Source organism: Lynx canadensis, chromosome C2, assembly GCF_007474595.2.
Source record: "Lynx canadensis isolate LIC74 chromosome C2, mLynCan4.pri.v2, whole genome shotgun sequence".
NCBI classification, from domain to species: domain Eukaryota; kingdom Metazoa; phylum Chordata; class Mammalia; order Carnivora; family Felidae; genus Lynx; species Lynx canadensis.
In genome coordinates, this window is record NC_044311.2 from 75,624,047 (window position 1) to 75,637,368 (window position 13,322).

At 38.3% G+C, this 13,322-nt stretch overlaps 1 protein-coding gene across 4 annotated transcripts in view; it reads left to right on the forward strand.

Annotated features, from left to right (window-relative positions):
• Positions 1-13,322, forward strand: part of YEATS2 (YEATS domain containing 2) — a 117,497-nt gene that overhangs the window by 62,813 nt on the left and 41,362 nt on the right. For all 4 annotated transcript variants that reach the window (XM_030329024.1, XM_030329023.1, XM_030329021.1 and 1 more), the window contains exons 11-15: positions 1,762-2,001; positions 3,460-3,618; positions 5,251-5,354; positions 6,954-7,061; positions 7,589-7,771. In XM_030329024.1, coding sequence (XP_030184884.1) covers positions 1,762-2,001; positions 3,460-3,618; positions 5,251-5,354; positions 6,954-7,061; positions 7,589-7,771 — 794 coding nt within the window. The remainder of the gene's footprint in view (positions 1-1,761; positions 2,002-3,459; positions 3,619-5,250; positions 5,355-6,953; positions 7,062-7,588; positions 7,772-13,322) is intronic.

Genomic DNA, 13,322 nt, shown 5'->3' on the forward strand with positions numbered 1-13,322 from the left:
GGCTCTGGGCTGATGGCTCGGACCCTGGAGCCTGTTTCCGATTCTGTGTCTCCCTCTCTCTCTGCCCCTCCCCCGTTCATGCTCTGTCTCTCTCTGTCCCAAAAATAAATAAAAAACGTTGAAAAAAATTTAAAAAAAAAAAAAATTAAAAAATAGAATTACCATATGTATGATGCAGTAATTCCACTACAGGGTATTTGCCCAAAGAATACAAAAGCATGAATTTGAAAAGATACACACAGTATTATTGCAGCATTATTTACAACAGCCAAATTAGGAAGCAGCCCAGGTGTTCATTGATGAATGGATAAAGATGTGCTATATATGTACAATGGAATATTACTCAGCCATAAAAAGACTCAAACTTGCCATTTGCAACATGGATGGCTCTAAAGAGTATTTAAGTTCTTTTAAGTAGGGTTTTTTTTATTTAACAAGTGAGCTATTAGCAAAGTTGTCACAAAGCAAAAACAGAAGTCATCTCATATGGAAATAGTTATAAGGAAAGCAATGAAATTCAAAGCAGTCAAGTTTCATCTCCAGGAATTGGTGCAGGTAAAATGTTTACTAGGATGTATGGTTTCAGCTAAGGTAGAGATTAAGGTTATGGATTATATATAGAAACCAGAGTGACTAGTAATAAAAAAAAAAAAAATAAGTGGAAGTCCGAGAAAGACAAATGCCATGTGATTTCACTTATATGTGGAGTTTTAGGAACAAATGAACAAAAAAAGGAGACCAACAAAAACAATAGACTCTTAATTATAGAGAACAAACTGATGGTTACCAGAGGGGAGATGGATAGGAGAATGGGTGAAATAGGTGATGAGGATTAAGGGTACACTTGTGATGAGCACTGAGTAATGTTTAGAGTTGTTGAATCACCATATTGTACACCTGAAGTTAATAGAACACTGTAATATAAGATTCATCATCAGCAAATGTATTTTGACTACGGTATTTTTTCATTTAATAAGTATGTAAGTGTATCATTAAATCACTTCTGTTATATAAAACTGGTTCTAAATGGCATCAATTTACTCTCTCAGCCTATATTTTAATGTGATGTTAATAATTTAGTCCTTTTATAAATTTTAACTATTCTTTAAATTTCAGTTGCATCTTCTTCATGGGCATTTAGCAAAATAGGGCATTATTATAAGCAAATGCTTTCTTTTTTTTAAATTTTTTTTAACGCTTTTTTATTTATTTTTGAGACAGGGAGAGACAGAGCATGAACAGGGGAGGGTCAGAGAGAGGGAGACACAGAATCGGAAACAGGCTCCAGGCTCTGAGCTGTCAGCACAGAGCCCGATGCGGGGCTCGAACTCACGGACCGCGAGATCATGACCTGAGCCGAAGTCGGACGCTTAACCGACTGAGCCACCCAGGCACCCCAACAAATACTTTCTTTTGAGTTTTTCTTTTTTTGTAATTTATAGTTTTTCAGTTCATATAAAAAATGGCAGAACATAATACACTTGTGTACTTTTTATATTATACATGCTTTATAGTTAATATTTTCTAATTTTTTGAAAGAAGCATTTTAATAAAATGATTCTAAACATAATAATTTACATTTCATCCAAAAATGTATAAAGGGTTCGTACATATGCCAATTGTGTTTTTTACTAGTGAGTGGTTTAAAGATGATTGTTGAAATAAGGGATCTTTATTGTTTCATTCTTTTCCCATGATAGTAAGGTTTTATGATTTCTAAGCAATTTCTGACTTGTCATTGACCTGTTTCCTTTCAAATAGGATTCCCAGCCAACACTGAAGCTGAGAGACACACTACATTTTATTCTTTGCCGTCTTCATTGGAACGGACGCCCACCAAAATGACAACATCCCAGAAAGTTACCTTTTGTTCTCATGGCAATTCAGCTTTTCAGCCAATAGCATCAAGCTGCAAAATTGTGCCACAAAGTCAGATTCCTAATCCTGAGTCACCTGGAAAGTCCTTCCAACCCATCACCATGAGCTGCAAGATTGTTTCAGGTATATAGGTGATGTGTGTCAAGTTGATGTGTATAAAAATTGTTGGAATGACAGAATGTATTATGGCTTTCTTTTTTTAAGTTCTTTTAAGTAGGGTTTTTTTAATTTAACAAGTGAGCTGTTAATTAGCAAGTGGTCACAAAGCAAAAACAGAAGTCATCTCATATGGAAATAGTTACAAGGAAAGAAATGAAATTCAAAGCAGTCAAGTTTCATCTCCAGGAATTGGTGCAGGTAAAATGTTTACTAGGATGTATGGTTTCAGCTAAGGTAGAGATTAAGGTTATGGATTATATATAGAAACCAGAGTGACTAGTAATAAAAAAGAAAAATTAGAGGCCTTTTGGTGTGGAGTTAAAGCTTTAAAGGTGGGAATTGGTTTGGGATTGAAATGTCTTTTATACTCTCTAACCACACAGAACATTACTCATTTCTGTTATCAGTGGGTAGTTCTGAGCCTTCACTTTCACTAAAGTTGAATTGTCCATTGTCTCATGACAGTCTCATGTTAGGTAGGCTTCTGGTAGGAATATACTTTATGGTTTTGACTGTACCACTTCAGAAAAGACATGAAAGAGAGTCTGCAGAAATATCTAGGCAGTGGGAGCCTTCTGTATATGAAGGGAGAGAAAAGGAGTCTTTGGTGCTAAAAGCAGACAACTAAGCAGAAATATCTAAGTTTTTGAAATTCATGAAAGGTGAAGGACGTATAATTTTACCTACAAGTTAGAAGCATTTTGGAACTTGCTGCTTCAGAGGTGAAATAGGCTGACATAGAAATTGGTTTGAAGTTTAGAGAAATTCATGGATGACACATTTGATCGATACAAAAACCATTGAGGATATTTAATGATACGTGGGTAACCTTTGAGAGTGTTCTGTGGGAACAGGTATCTCCGGATTGTAGCTCTGACATAGTATTGGCAGACTTGTTTTGGGTGGGTGAATTTCCTATTTACCTATTGGAAATTAAGTGTAAATCAGGACTCCTGCCTGGTTTGTAAGTCTGGCTGTTCACTTACTTATTTCCTCTAATTTTAGTGTCTTTGAGTGTAACCGTAATTATAACAATCTGCCCAAGTTGTTAAGAGTTTTATTTAGGGATTCAGCGGTTTCACGCTGTTATATAAAGCTCTGCTTTTTGAACTTTAATGTGCCTTGGGATGGGTGTTTGGGGGAGAATCTTGTTAAAGTACAGATTTATATTTAGTGGGTCTCGGCTAGCATCTCAGAATCTGTTTTTCAAAAGCTCCCTGCTGATGCAAAGATGTGGAGAGGGAAATACACTAATCCTTGCCTCAGCTACACTGCTGCTGTTGCTCATTGTCTGAAATACACAGTCCCATTCTCTTTTCCCTGGTAGCCCTGCCCCTCTTGCATTATCTTCATCACCTTAGATGGGTTGAGTAGATCTCTTTTGTTTATTTGGTTTCTCTTTTCTCTTTTTTATTAATAAAGGTTCCCCCATATCAACTCCAAGTCCATCACCGCTGCCTCGAACCCCAACTTCCACTCCAGTCCATGTGAAGCAAGGCACTGCCAGTTCTGTCATTAATAATCCCTATGTTATCCTGGACAAGCCAGGGCAGGTTATTGGAGCCACCACTCCCAGTACAGGTGTGCGTTTGATCAGTCTTTGTGTTATCCCAAAGGTTTGATCTTTCGTAAAGATGAAATCTTAGTGTGGACTTAGTAGTCATGTAATGGAGTAATGAAATCTTTATAAAAAGAGGAGGGGATCTGGAATAGTAACTCCAGTGCGGTTTCTTTGAGGGAAGATGTACTTTTTGTAAAAGTTGTATTTTTTAGGAATTTTTCTTTTTAATTTCTAAAGAGTAAAAGTGGGCCATAATTAATTTTCTTTAAAAAAAAAAAAAAAGATGTTTTATTTTTATTTGGAAGATAATTCTTTTTTGGGCCTGCAAGCAATGTAGTTATTTTCCAAATTAAACTTTAGAAAAAGAATACCTTTGTGGACCATGTATGTGTTTCACCAGTCAAGTAAAAAAGTGATCTCTACTTTTCTGTGAATAAGGTAAATTTTGTGTGTGGGAAGGAAATTGAACTCTGCAGTTCTAAAAAGGGACCTCTGATAGGAAGAATAAGAATTGGATTCATTGTGTTTGTCACCATAATCTATAACTACAGAGTGCTTTTCAGGTTTTTTCGCAGTATTTTCATTAACATTATTTTATGTAGTCCCTTCAATTAAACTATGTAAACACATGCTTCTAAGTTTCTGTAGCTTTAAGAGAAATAGTGAAAAGAGAAGTGACTACAATGAGACTGATTTTTTTTTTTTTTTAAACATAATTGATTTAACACATGAATGTATGTTGGGTCTTTCCAGGTACTTTTTTTGGAAAAGTTAGGTCCTTTAACCATGATTGTAACTGTGGAGCTCCTTTAAAAATGCTGCTTTCAGGGGTGCCTGGGTGGCTTAGTTGGTTAAGTGTCGGACTCTTGATTTCAGCTCAGGTCATGCATGATCTCACAGTTCGTGAGTTTGAGCCCCATGCGGGGCTCCACACTGAGCATGGAGCCTGCTTAAGATTCTCTCCCTCCTGCCCCCTGTGTCTGCGTGTTCTCTGTCTCAAAATAAATAAACTTAAAAAAAAAAAAAAGGCTTTCAGAAATTACTTAATAGCCTTTTGAATGTATTTAGAGATGCCAAATAGGAATCTTTGAGGGTGTTTAGTTTTAGGAATCAGCCAAAAGTCTTTGTAGGCAAGTTTGGTAAATGGAGCAGGTGATCAAATACCATTTTGGTCTTGATTTATTGTTGGCTATAGATAATGAGACTTATTGTTATCAGTCCCTAAAGGCAGTTGTACAGACGGAATATAAAATGTTTAATGTTGGCAGCACTTTGGAACAGGTCTAGCCTCCTGTGAAACTACTTTTATGGAGCCAGCATTCACTTGAATGCATACATTTGGCATACTGTTAAATAACCAATATCATTATGTTCTGGTGTCTCTATTTAAATAGCAGAGTACATAATGTTTACTTATTTATTCTTCTACATGTCCTTACTAGCTTCTTGTCTATTTTTAGGTTAACGAGGTGGTCAACTTCATAGGAGGAATCTCTAAGTGTTTTTTCTATAATAATTTCATGGTTGTGAGTTTTCAACCTTTGAAAATGAAAAATATTGGGGGAAAAGGGAAGGTTGGTGGAAAATACTTTCAAGTTACATTTTGTAAATTTTACTTTGTGCTTTATTTTTAAATATGCCTTGCTTATCAGGAAGTCCTACAAACAAGCTCTCTACTGCTTCTCAGGCCTCCCAAGGAACAGGTTCCCCTATTCCTAAAATTCATGGAAGCAGTTTTGTAACATCTACTGTCAAGGTAATACTCTTACTGCATTATTACACTTTGCCAGTTTCTAAAGACAGTGAGTTCAAGCTCAGCAAGAATTTAAGTAGAATCTTCAAGCTAGTAAGAATCTTGAAGACCATCTACTCCAGACTCCCCTACCTTACTCTTGACCTTTTCCTAGTGTAGAAAGTGTTTTCTCAATACTTCCATCAGTTGGACAGTTGGTATCTATTTGAAAACTTACTATGATGAGGAGGCAGCTATTTTGGGGGGGGGGTCAGTTTTGTTACACATTTTTCCTCATAAAATTTTTCCTTACTCATCTGGCAGTATACATCTTTTCTTCCTATATTTGTACAAATAAGGAGTAAATACATTTTTTTTCTAGGTGTCAGCCATGTAGTTACTTGAAAATGATTCTTATCTTTCCACAATTTTTTTCTTTGTCCTCTCCCCCGCCTTCTTCAGAGTAAGAAGGCCTTTAAAATTAGAACTTCAGGTATGCTCTGACTTGTTCATCTAAGAGTGCTAGGTATCTGCTCATTGTTTAGCAAAGATAGTCCTTACTGTTTGGTTAGTTATTCAGCTTACTCATCATGGTCATGGCTGCCCAGAGACTTTGAGGTATAAACTCATGTGTGAGAAAGAACTAAGAATTCAGAGATCATCTCCTATGTGACTAGTGCTAACACAACATTTCTTATATGTAAGCAGTTAATGGTGATGCTGTTGAATAGTTTTCTGGTTCAAGGTGACATTTTTCTGAGTTCAGTGCTGTCTGTGAGCACTGTGTTACATGAATGCCTAAATTGTAATAATTGCCTTGAAGGCTGTAATTCTCTGCCAGTCTGTTTTTTAATGTTTGTTGATCTTTTCATTACACAGCTAAGCAGTGTTCTTAACTTTGTTACTTGTCCCTAATTTATGGCAAATTGCCTCTGAAATTTACAATTTGTATTTGAGAATTAGAGACAAGTGACAGTAATTTTGAATGTTGACCTTCATTGTTTTTGCATTTAATAACTCTTCAGGTTCTTTTTGTTGTCTTTTAAATACTTATTGAAAAATTTCTGCCTGTGTTGGGTATTTATTTGGAGTAAAGATAAGTCAAGTTGTGAGGGTACTATTGAAAGGGTATAAATACTAAAACACTCTAACCACCTGTTACATTTATTTATTTAGTGCCTAGACTCTAGGGATAGAAAAGAAATAAAGTACAGTGTCAGTCTTCTTCAGTGGCTTACGACCTGGCAGGGGACTAGACATGTACACCAATGAGTCAGTCAAATGTTAGATAAGACTCTACATTGTTAGATAAGAGTCTACATTGTATCTACATTGTAGATAAGAGTCAAATGTATGATAAGAGTCTTTCCAGCCTGTGAGGGGCACAGATGAGTAGGTTCTTGCCAGGTTATAGCCTTTCTTTGCATTTGGTTTCTAAGACAATATTAAAATGCAAGTGTGGGGGCTTGGAAGACTCCAAAGAGTTTTGAGCTTTTAGTTTTCTTTTGTGTATTGGTTATGTTGCTAGAGGATGTCACAGATTTATATTAAATATAAGTGACTGGGATATCTGAAATCACTTATTGTATCATAATTGAACAGTGTATATTTTTACATACACAGCAGGAGGATTCTTTGTTTGCATCTATGCCACCTCTTTGTCCAATTGGGAGTCACCCTAAGGTTCAGAGTCCCAAGCCTATAACTGGAGGACTTGGAGCTTTCACAAAAGTGAGTATTTGTTAGGGCATTATCCCATGAGTTGATATGGTTTTGTTACATAGTAATTTTTGTGGCATATTGGAGTTGACGGACACTACCTTACTACATGTTACTTTTTAGTATGCCTCAATTCTTAAGAGCTTACTTCTGCAACATGTTTTCATTTATTCAGTAGTGTCCACAGGGCAGCCTTTGGAGTCCAGCAAGATGGTAACTCCAGAGAGCACAAACGTTGTGTGTGTTTGTTTCTTCTGCCATTTGCCACCAAAATCCAGAACAAATGGACTAGGTTGGGTTTGCAGAAATACAGGATCAAATCCAGATCCTACTTGTGGTCCTTTTGATAGCTCTTATGGGCTATATTTAAGCGGGGTTTTTTTGTTTGTTTTGTTTTTGTTTTTGTTTTACTCTTCTGGTGGGGTCAATTTTTACAGAGCTTCATTCATTCATTCATTCCTACAAGCTGAATAGATTCAGATATTAGTGGCTTTTTTCATGGAATGTTTATTCAGTGTCATTATCATGTTTGTTGCCAGGTAATCATCAAACAGGAACCTGGTGAAGCCTCTCATGTGCCTGCAACAGGAGCTGCCAGCCAGTCACCACTCCCTCAGTATGTGACTGTGAAAGGGGGTCACATGATAGCTGTGTCCCCTCAAAAACAGGTCCTAACTGCTGGAGAAGGGACATCCCAGTCACCAAAGATTCAGCCCTCCAAGGTTTGAATTGGGTAGGGATGGGGAGGTCATTATGTAATTGAACATTATTTGCCTAAATAATAGGCAGGTGCTGACAAGATTCAGGTGATAGGATTGCTGATTCCAGGAAAACCTGTAGATGGAAGCCATGTTGGAGAAGCAAGTCAGTCAATGTTAAACCCATCTGCTCTTGCAGTAATCTTTGACAAGAGCAGGGGTGTGTCATGTAGAGGGCCCCAGAACAGTTGAAGAGGCAAAGGGACACTGTCATCTGACAATAAAGGTGATAGACTTCATGTACACAACTTCCCACTTGATTCAAGTGTAAAGGCCACGGGACCAAGGTCTACTGTTTTCTTTATTTCTGGTAGGCAAGTGCTACAGTTTACACCTCTGATGTTCAGGCTGTGTGATCTCTTTACTGACTCTTGACTCTTTTTTTTTTTTTTTTCCTGATTCTTGACCCTCGAGAGAATTTATTTGTTTTATAATTTGGAGATGTGAGGAATTAATATATCGAGAGAACTATAAAATTGCATGTAGATTCATGTTTTCCTGCATTGGTGGTGCTTATGAGTGCCTGTGTATGTCCTCTTCTTACACGCTGTCTGTAATTCTCAAACAGCCTTGTAAGGTGGATACTCTGAACCCCATTTTACAAACAAGGAAGCTGTGGCTCTGAGGGGTCAACCAACTTCCTTAAGAGTATATAGCTAACAAGTGACACAGGATTTGAACCTAGGTCTGCTGATTCCATAATCTTCCATTGCAGAGCTAATTAAAATTTGTGAGCCATTGTCTGGAACCTAAACACGCTTTTAGAACATAGTTAAATTATCTCATTTTGGGGGCAGATACACTGTAAAGCTATCCAGAATATTACATGAAGTGCTTTTCAACTTGAAAGCCAGCCTATCTAGGGATAGATGAATTGCTTTGAGAAGAGTACTTTTAAATAGAAAAATGGTTTTAGATATTTTGGTTAGTTTAGATAGCTACACATGAATTGAGACAAAAATTCATGTTCTAAAATCTGTATGGTTCTAAAATTTATAAGAATCCATTAACCACTTTCCCAAATTTATCTGGTCATGACTCATCTGATGATTAAAATATATAGATACTGACGCTCAGTTGGTTAAGTGTCCAACTTCAGCTCAGGTCATGATCTTGTGGTTTGGGAGTTCAAGTCCTGCATTGGGCTCTGCACTGGCGGTGCGGAACCTGCCTGGGATTCTCTCTCCCTCCTTCTCTGCCTCTTTCCCACATGGACACGCATTCTCGCTCTCTCAAAATAAGTAAATAAATTAACTTTAAAACGTATAGATATAGATACTGAGGCCCCCATCTCAAACTTTCTGAATCAGAATCTTCTTAGGGGCCCTAGGAATCTGGATTTTTATTAAGCTATCCTGCTGACTCATGTGATTAGGCAAAATTAGGAACCACCAAGCTATAGCATCATATTTGACTTTGGGGCTTCTCTAGCCAGAATCACGAAGACAGGCACCCCCAACTGCTTCCCAGTGCTCCATTTTTTTGGCCTTAGGGGCAAGCCTTTTGGCAAAGTCCTTTCTGTTACTATTATTTGGGCTTGTTACTCAGACACATTTTACATGTTCTTCAGAATCTAATTTGCTTCACCAAAGATACATGGAATGTCTGATTTAGGTTTTTGAGTCAATATAGCATTGCTGTTTATGCTCAGAAGCTCCGAGCAAATTAGTTTCACTTTTTTACACTTTGCAGTTTGCAAATCCACTCCTCTGTGTTGCTGAACAACTGTATTGGCTTTCTTGTCACATTGCCACCTACTTAATGGCAATGCAGAACTAAGAAAAAATGGATGGGTTTGTGCTAGAACGCCCCGAATAGAGTTTAAGGGCACCTGAAAAAGGCATAGAAGAGTGTGAAAGAAATGCGCAAAAGCAGAAGACCGTGAGAAAAGACGTTTCCTGTTTACCTAGGAAATTTAGTGTATGCTTTGGACTCCAGATAAGGAGCTGTCTGCAAGTACAGACTGTCCCTGGTTATTGCTGAAGTGCCTGCCCAGAAACTATGCCTGCCCAGAAAGCAGAAGCGTGAGCAAAATGATACTGCTTTACCTTCCATTCAACCTTGGCCCAATATAAATACAGCTTATCTTTTTTCATGAAAGTAGAGAGGTGCTGTTTTAAGGGACAGCTAAGTACTTAGTGGGTTCGTGTGAGAAAGAACCAGTGTGGCATAGTAAAAAGAATGTGAGCTTTGGAGTTAGAGCCTTTTCCAGATCTCAGCTACTCCTTGCTTGTGTGAGTGACCTGGGCAGGTTTGTCTTCCTAAACTTTGTTTTTTCGTCTAGTAAAAGGGAGTAATACCCTCCTCTGCCTTTCAGAGTTATAGGAGAATTAGAAACCATTGTACATGAAGGACTTAGCACAGAGCAAGCGCTTAATAAATGATAGTAGCTTAAATGACTACGGACAAATCCTATGTAAATGTGCAGGAGTACCATGTACTTATCATTAAGTACTAAATCATAATTGGCCATACTCTTCAGTGTCTGGAGAGAAAATTGCATACATAGAATCCTTACTTTCTGGTTGTTAAAGTAAATTCTGACTTGCAAAGGTCTGTACAGAGCACAAACAAAAACACTGAATCAGCATGAATCAAAGTGAAATATTTACAACAATATAGAACAAAGGGTGTCTGCTTTGTGACACTAAAGGAAGTTAGGAATGCAGAGAGAAGTGTTGTGAATGGGAAAAGTTCACGTTCTAGGCCAAAGTGTTATATTGTTAAAAAAAAAAAAAAGAAAGAAAAACTAATTTGAGGTTATAGTGACCTACTTAAGAGTCTTCCTTATGATGTCTGTAGACAGCTGTGAGTAGGATTTTCCCCAGTAGAATTCCAGACTTCCTCATTCTCTCTTTTTTCAAACAAGATGGGGGGAGTTGGGGGGTGCTAATCTTGCCAGTGGTATGCTCCTAGTGGATAAGCTCTGCTAATCAAAACTGCCCTCCTGTGGCCAACTTGGGATACCACATTTTATTTAGCTCTTGGGAGAGATTACATATGTCATATCCTGGAAATTTTGAAGCCGTTGAGTGAGAATAGAGGTTGATACAGCTGAGAAAAGCAAGTTAAGATGCATGGAGTTTTAGAAAAGAAAATAGGTCCAATCCATATGTTTTCCTTTAAGATTTTTTTGCTTTCTTTGTTGGTTTAGGAACACGAAAATAGGGGCGCCTGGGTGGCTCAGTCGGTTAGGCGGCCGACTTTGGCTCGGGTCATGATCTCACAGCTTGAAGGCTCATAGGTTCGAGCCCCATGTTGGGCTCTGTGCTGCCAGCTCAGAGCCTGGAGCCTGCTTCAGATTCTGTGTCTCCCTCTCTCACTGCCCTTTCCCCTGCTCATGCTCTGTCTCTCTCTCTCTCTCTCTCTCAAAAATAATAAACATTTTATTTATTTATTTTTTTTTTTTTTTAAATTTTTTTTTTTTCAACGTTTATTTATTTTTGGGACAGAGAGAGACAGAGCATGAACGGGGGAGGGGCAGAGAGAGAGGGAGACACAGAATCGGAAACAGGCTCCAGGCTCTGAGCCATCAGCCCAGAGCCCGACGCGGGGCTCGAACTCCCGGACCGCGAGATCGTGACCTGGCTGAAGTCGGACGCTTAACCGACTGCGCCACCCAGGCGCCCCAATAATAAACATTTTAAAAAATTAAAAAAGGAACATGAAAATAGATGATGTGTAATTTAGTTCATGCAGTGAATTATTAAATTTGATATATTCAGGAAATGTGAAGACTCTTGTCTTGGGAAAAAAAGTTTGACTACTATAAAAGAGAAATACAAAAACCAGAAGCCTAAGTTTTTGTCTCACTCATAAAAGACCACTAGGCAGTTCTAGTATGTTGCTTCGACAGTCATCAAGAATCTAGACATTCATGTCTTGTTGCTCTGCCATTCTCAAAATTTGGTTCTCAGGTTATGGGCTAATAAGATAACCATTTTATCTCATGCCATCATGTTTGCATTTCTGGCCAACAGGAAGAGAAAAGGAGGTGTAAGGAGGCATAACCCAAAATTTGCACTCATCACTTCTCTTCCTATTCTTTTAGCCAGAAATCAGAAGACCAGCCCTAGGCTGGGAAATATTCTATGTGGCCATGTCCACATAGCTAAAAACTGGGGGCTCTCTTACTATGAGAGAGAAAACAAGAATGGATATTGGGATTCAACTGGCACTTTGTGCCGTATTCCAAAAATGTTTTCCTATGTTAAGAAACTTTTTTTTCCATAAATACACAGAAAAGTTCTTGATTGGGGTGCCTGAGTGGCTCAGTTGAGCATCTGACTCTTGGTTTCACCTCAGGTTATGATCTCATGGTTTCTGGGTTCAAGCTCTGCTTTGGGCTCTGCGCTGACAATGTGGAACATGCTTGAGATTCTCTCTCTCCCTCTCTCTCTGCCCCTCCCCTGCTTGCTCATGTGCTTGCTCACTCTCAAAATAAATAAATAAACTTTAAAAAAAAAGCTGATTAATAAAAAGAGTTTATACTTCCACATCTGTAGGGGAAGTGACTATGCCCAGCTCTGGCCACAGCGACACTCCATGTTGCATTCAGAATGAGGCTTATACAGTCAGAGTAGAGAGATCTGGATTGTTTTAACCACGCCAGTATAGCTGGGAGGATTTTTCTTCTCTAAGTTAACTTGCTTTTCCCTGTTGAGTCTTTGAGTCTTTTCTTCTTCCTTTCCATCCTTCCTTTCCATCCTTCCTTTCCATCCTGCCTTAAACTTACATGAAAGTGGAGAGACTTTTGTAATGAATCCTATAATGCCCATTACCCAGTTTCAACAATTATCAACATTTTGCTAATCTTATTTCTCTTTCTAGGATATTTTAAAGCAGATACCACCTGGTATATACTTTAATTTCTGTTTGACTAAATGAGTCTAGGATTTAAGACTAAGGTCCTCTGCCCTAGCCAAATGCTTATCCATTTGGCACTCTCTATCCTTTGCATCTCCATGTAGCCTCATAGATTACTGTTCTTCAGTTAATTATAACGAGTGCCATGGGGAGCAGCAGCTATCATTTACTGTGTTCATCATACTGGCTAGGCATTTGATAAACTTATCCTCATTTATGCCTCATGATCTTATCCATGTTTTATAAATGAGTTGTCTAAGGCTAAAGCTCACAAACATTAAATAACTTTTCCAGCTACAAACTAGTGGAACAAAACTGGGAGACCAGGTCTGACTGCTTATAAAGTCCTGTACTCTTTGTTCTTTGTTACACGGTGATTTTTTTTTTTTAATTTTTTTTCAACGTTTATTTATTTTTGGGACAGAGAGAGACAGAGCATGAACGGGGGAGGGGCAGAGAGAGAGGGAGACACAGAATCGGAAACAGGCTCCAGGCTCTGAGCCATCAGCCCAGAGCCTGACGCGGGGCTCGAACTCACGGACCGCGAGATCGTGACCTGGCTGAAGTCGGACGCTTAACCGACTGTGCCACCCAGGCGCCCCAGTTACACGGTGATTTATAACACTTGATTAGGGGACCGTTTTCTTCA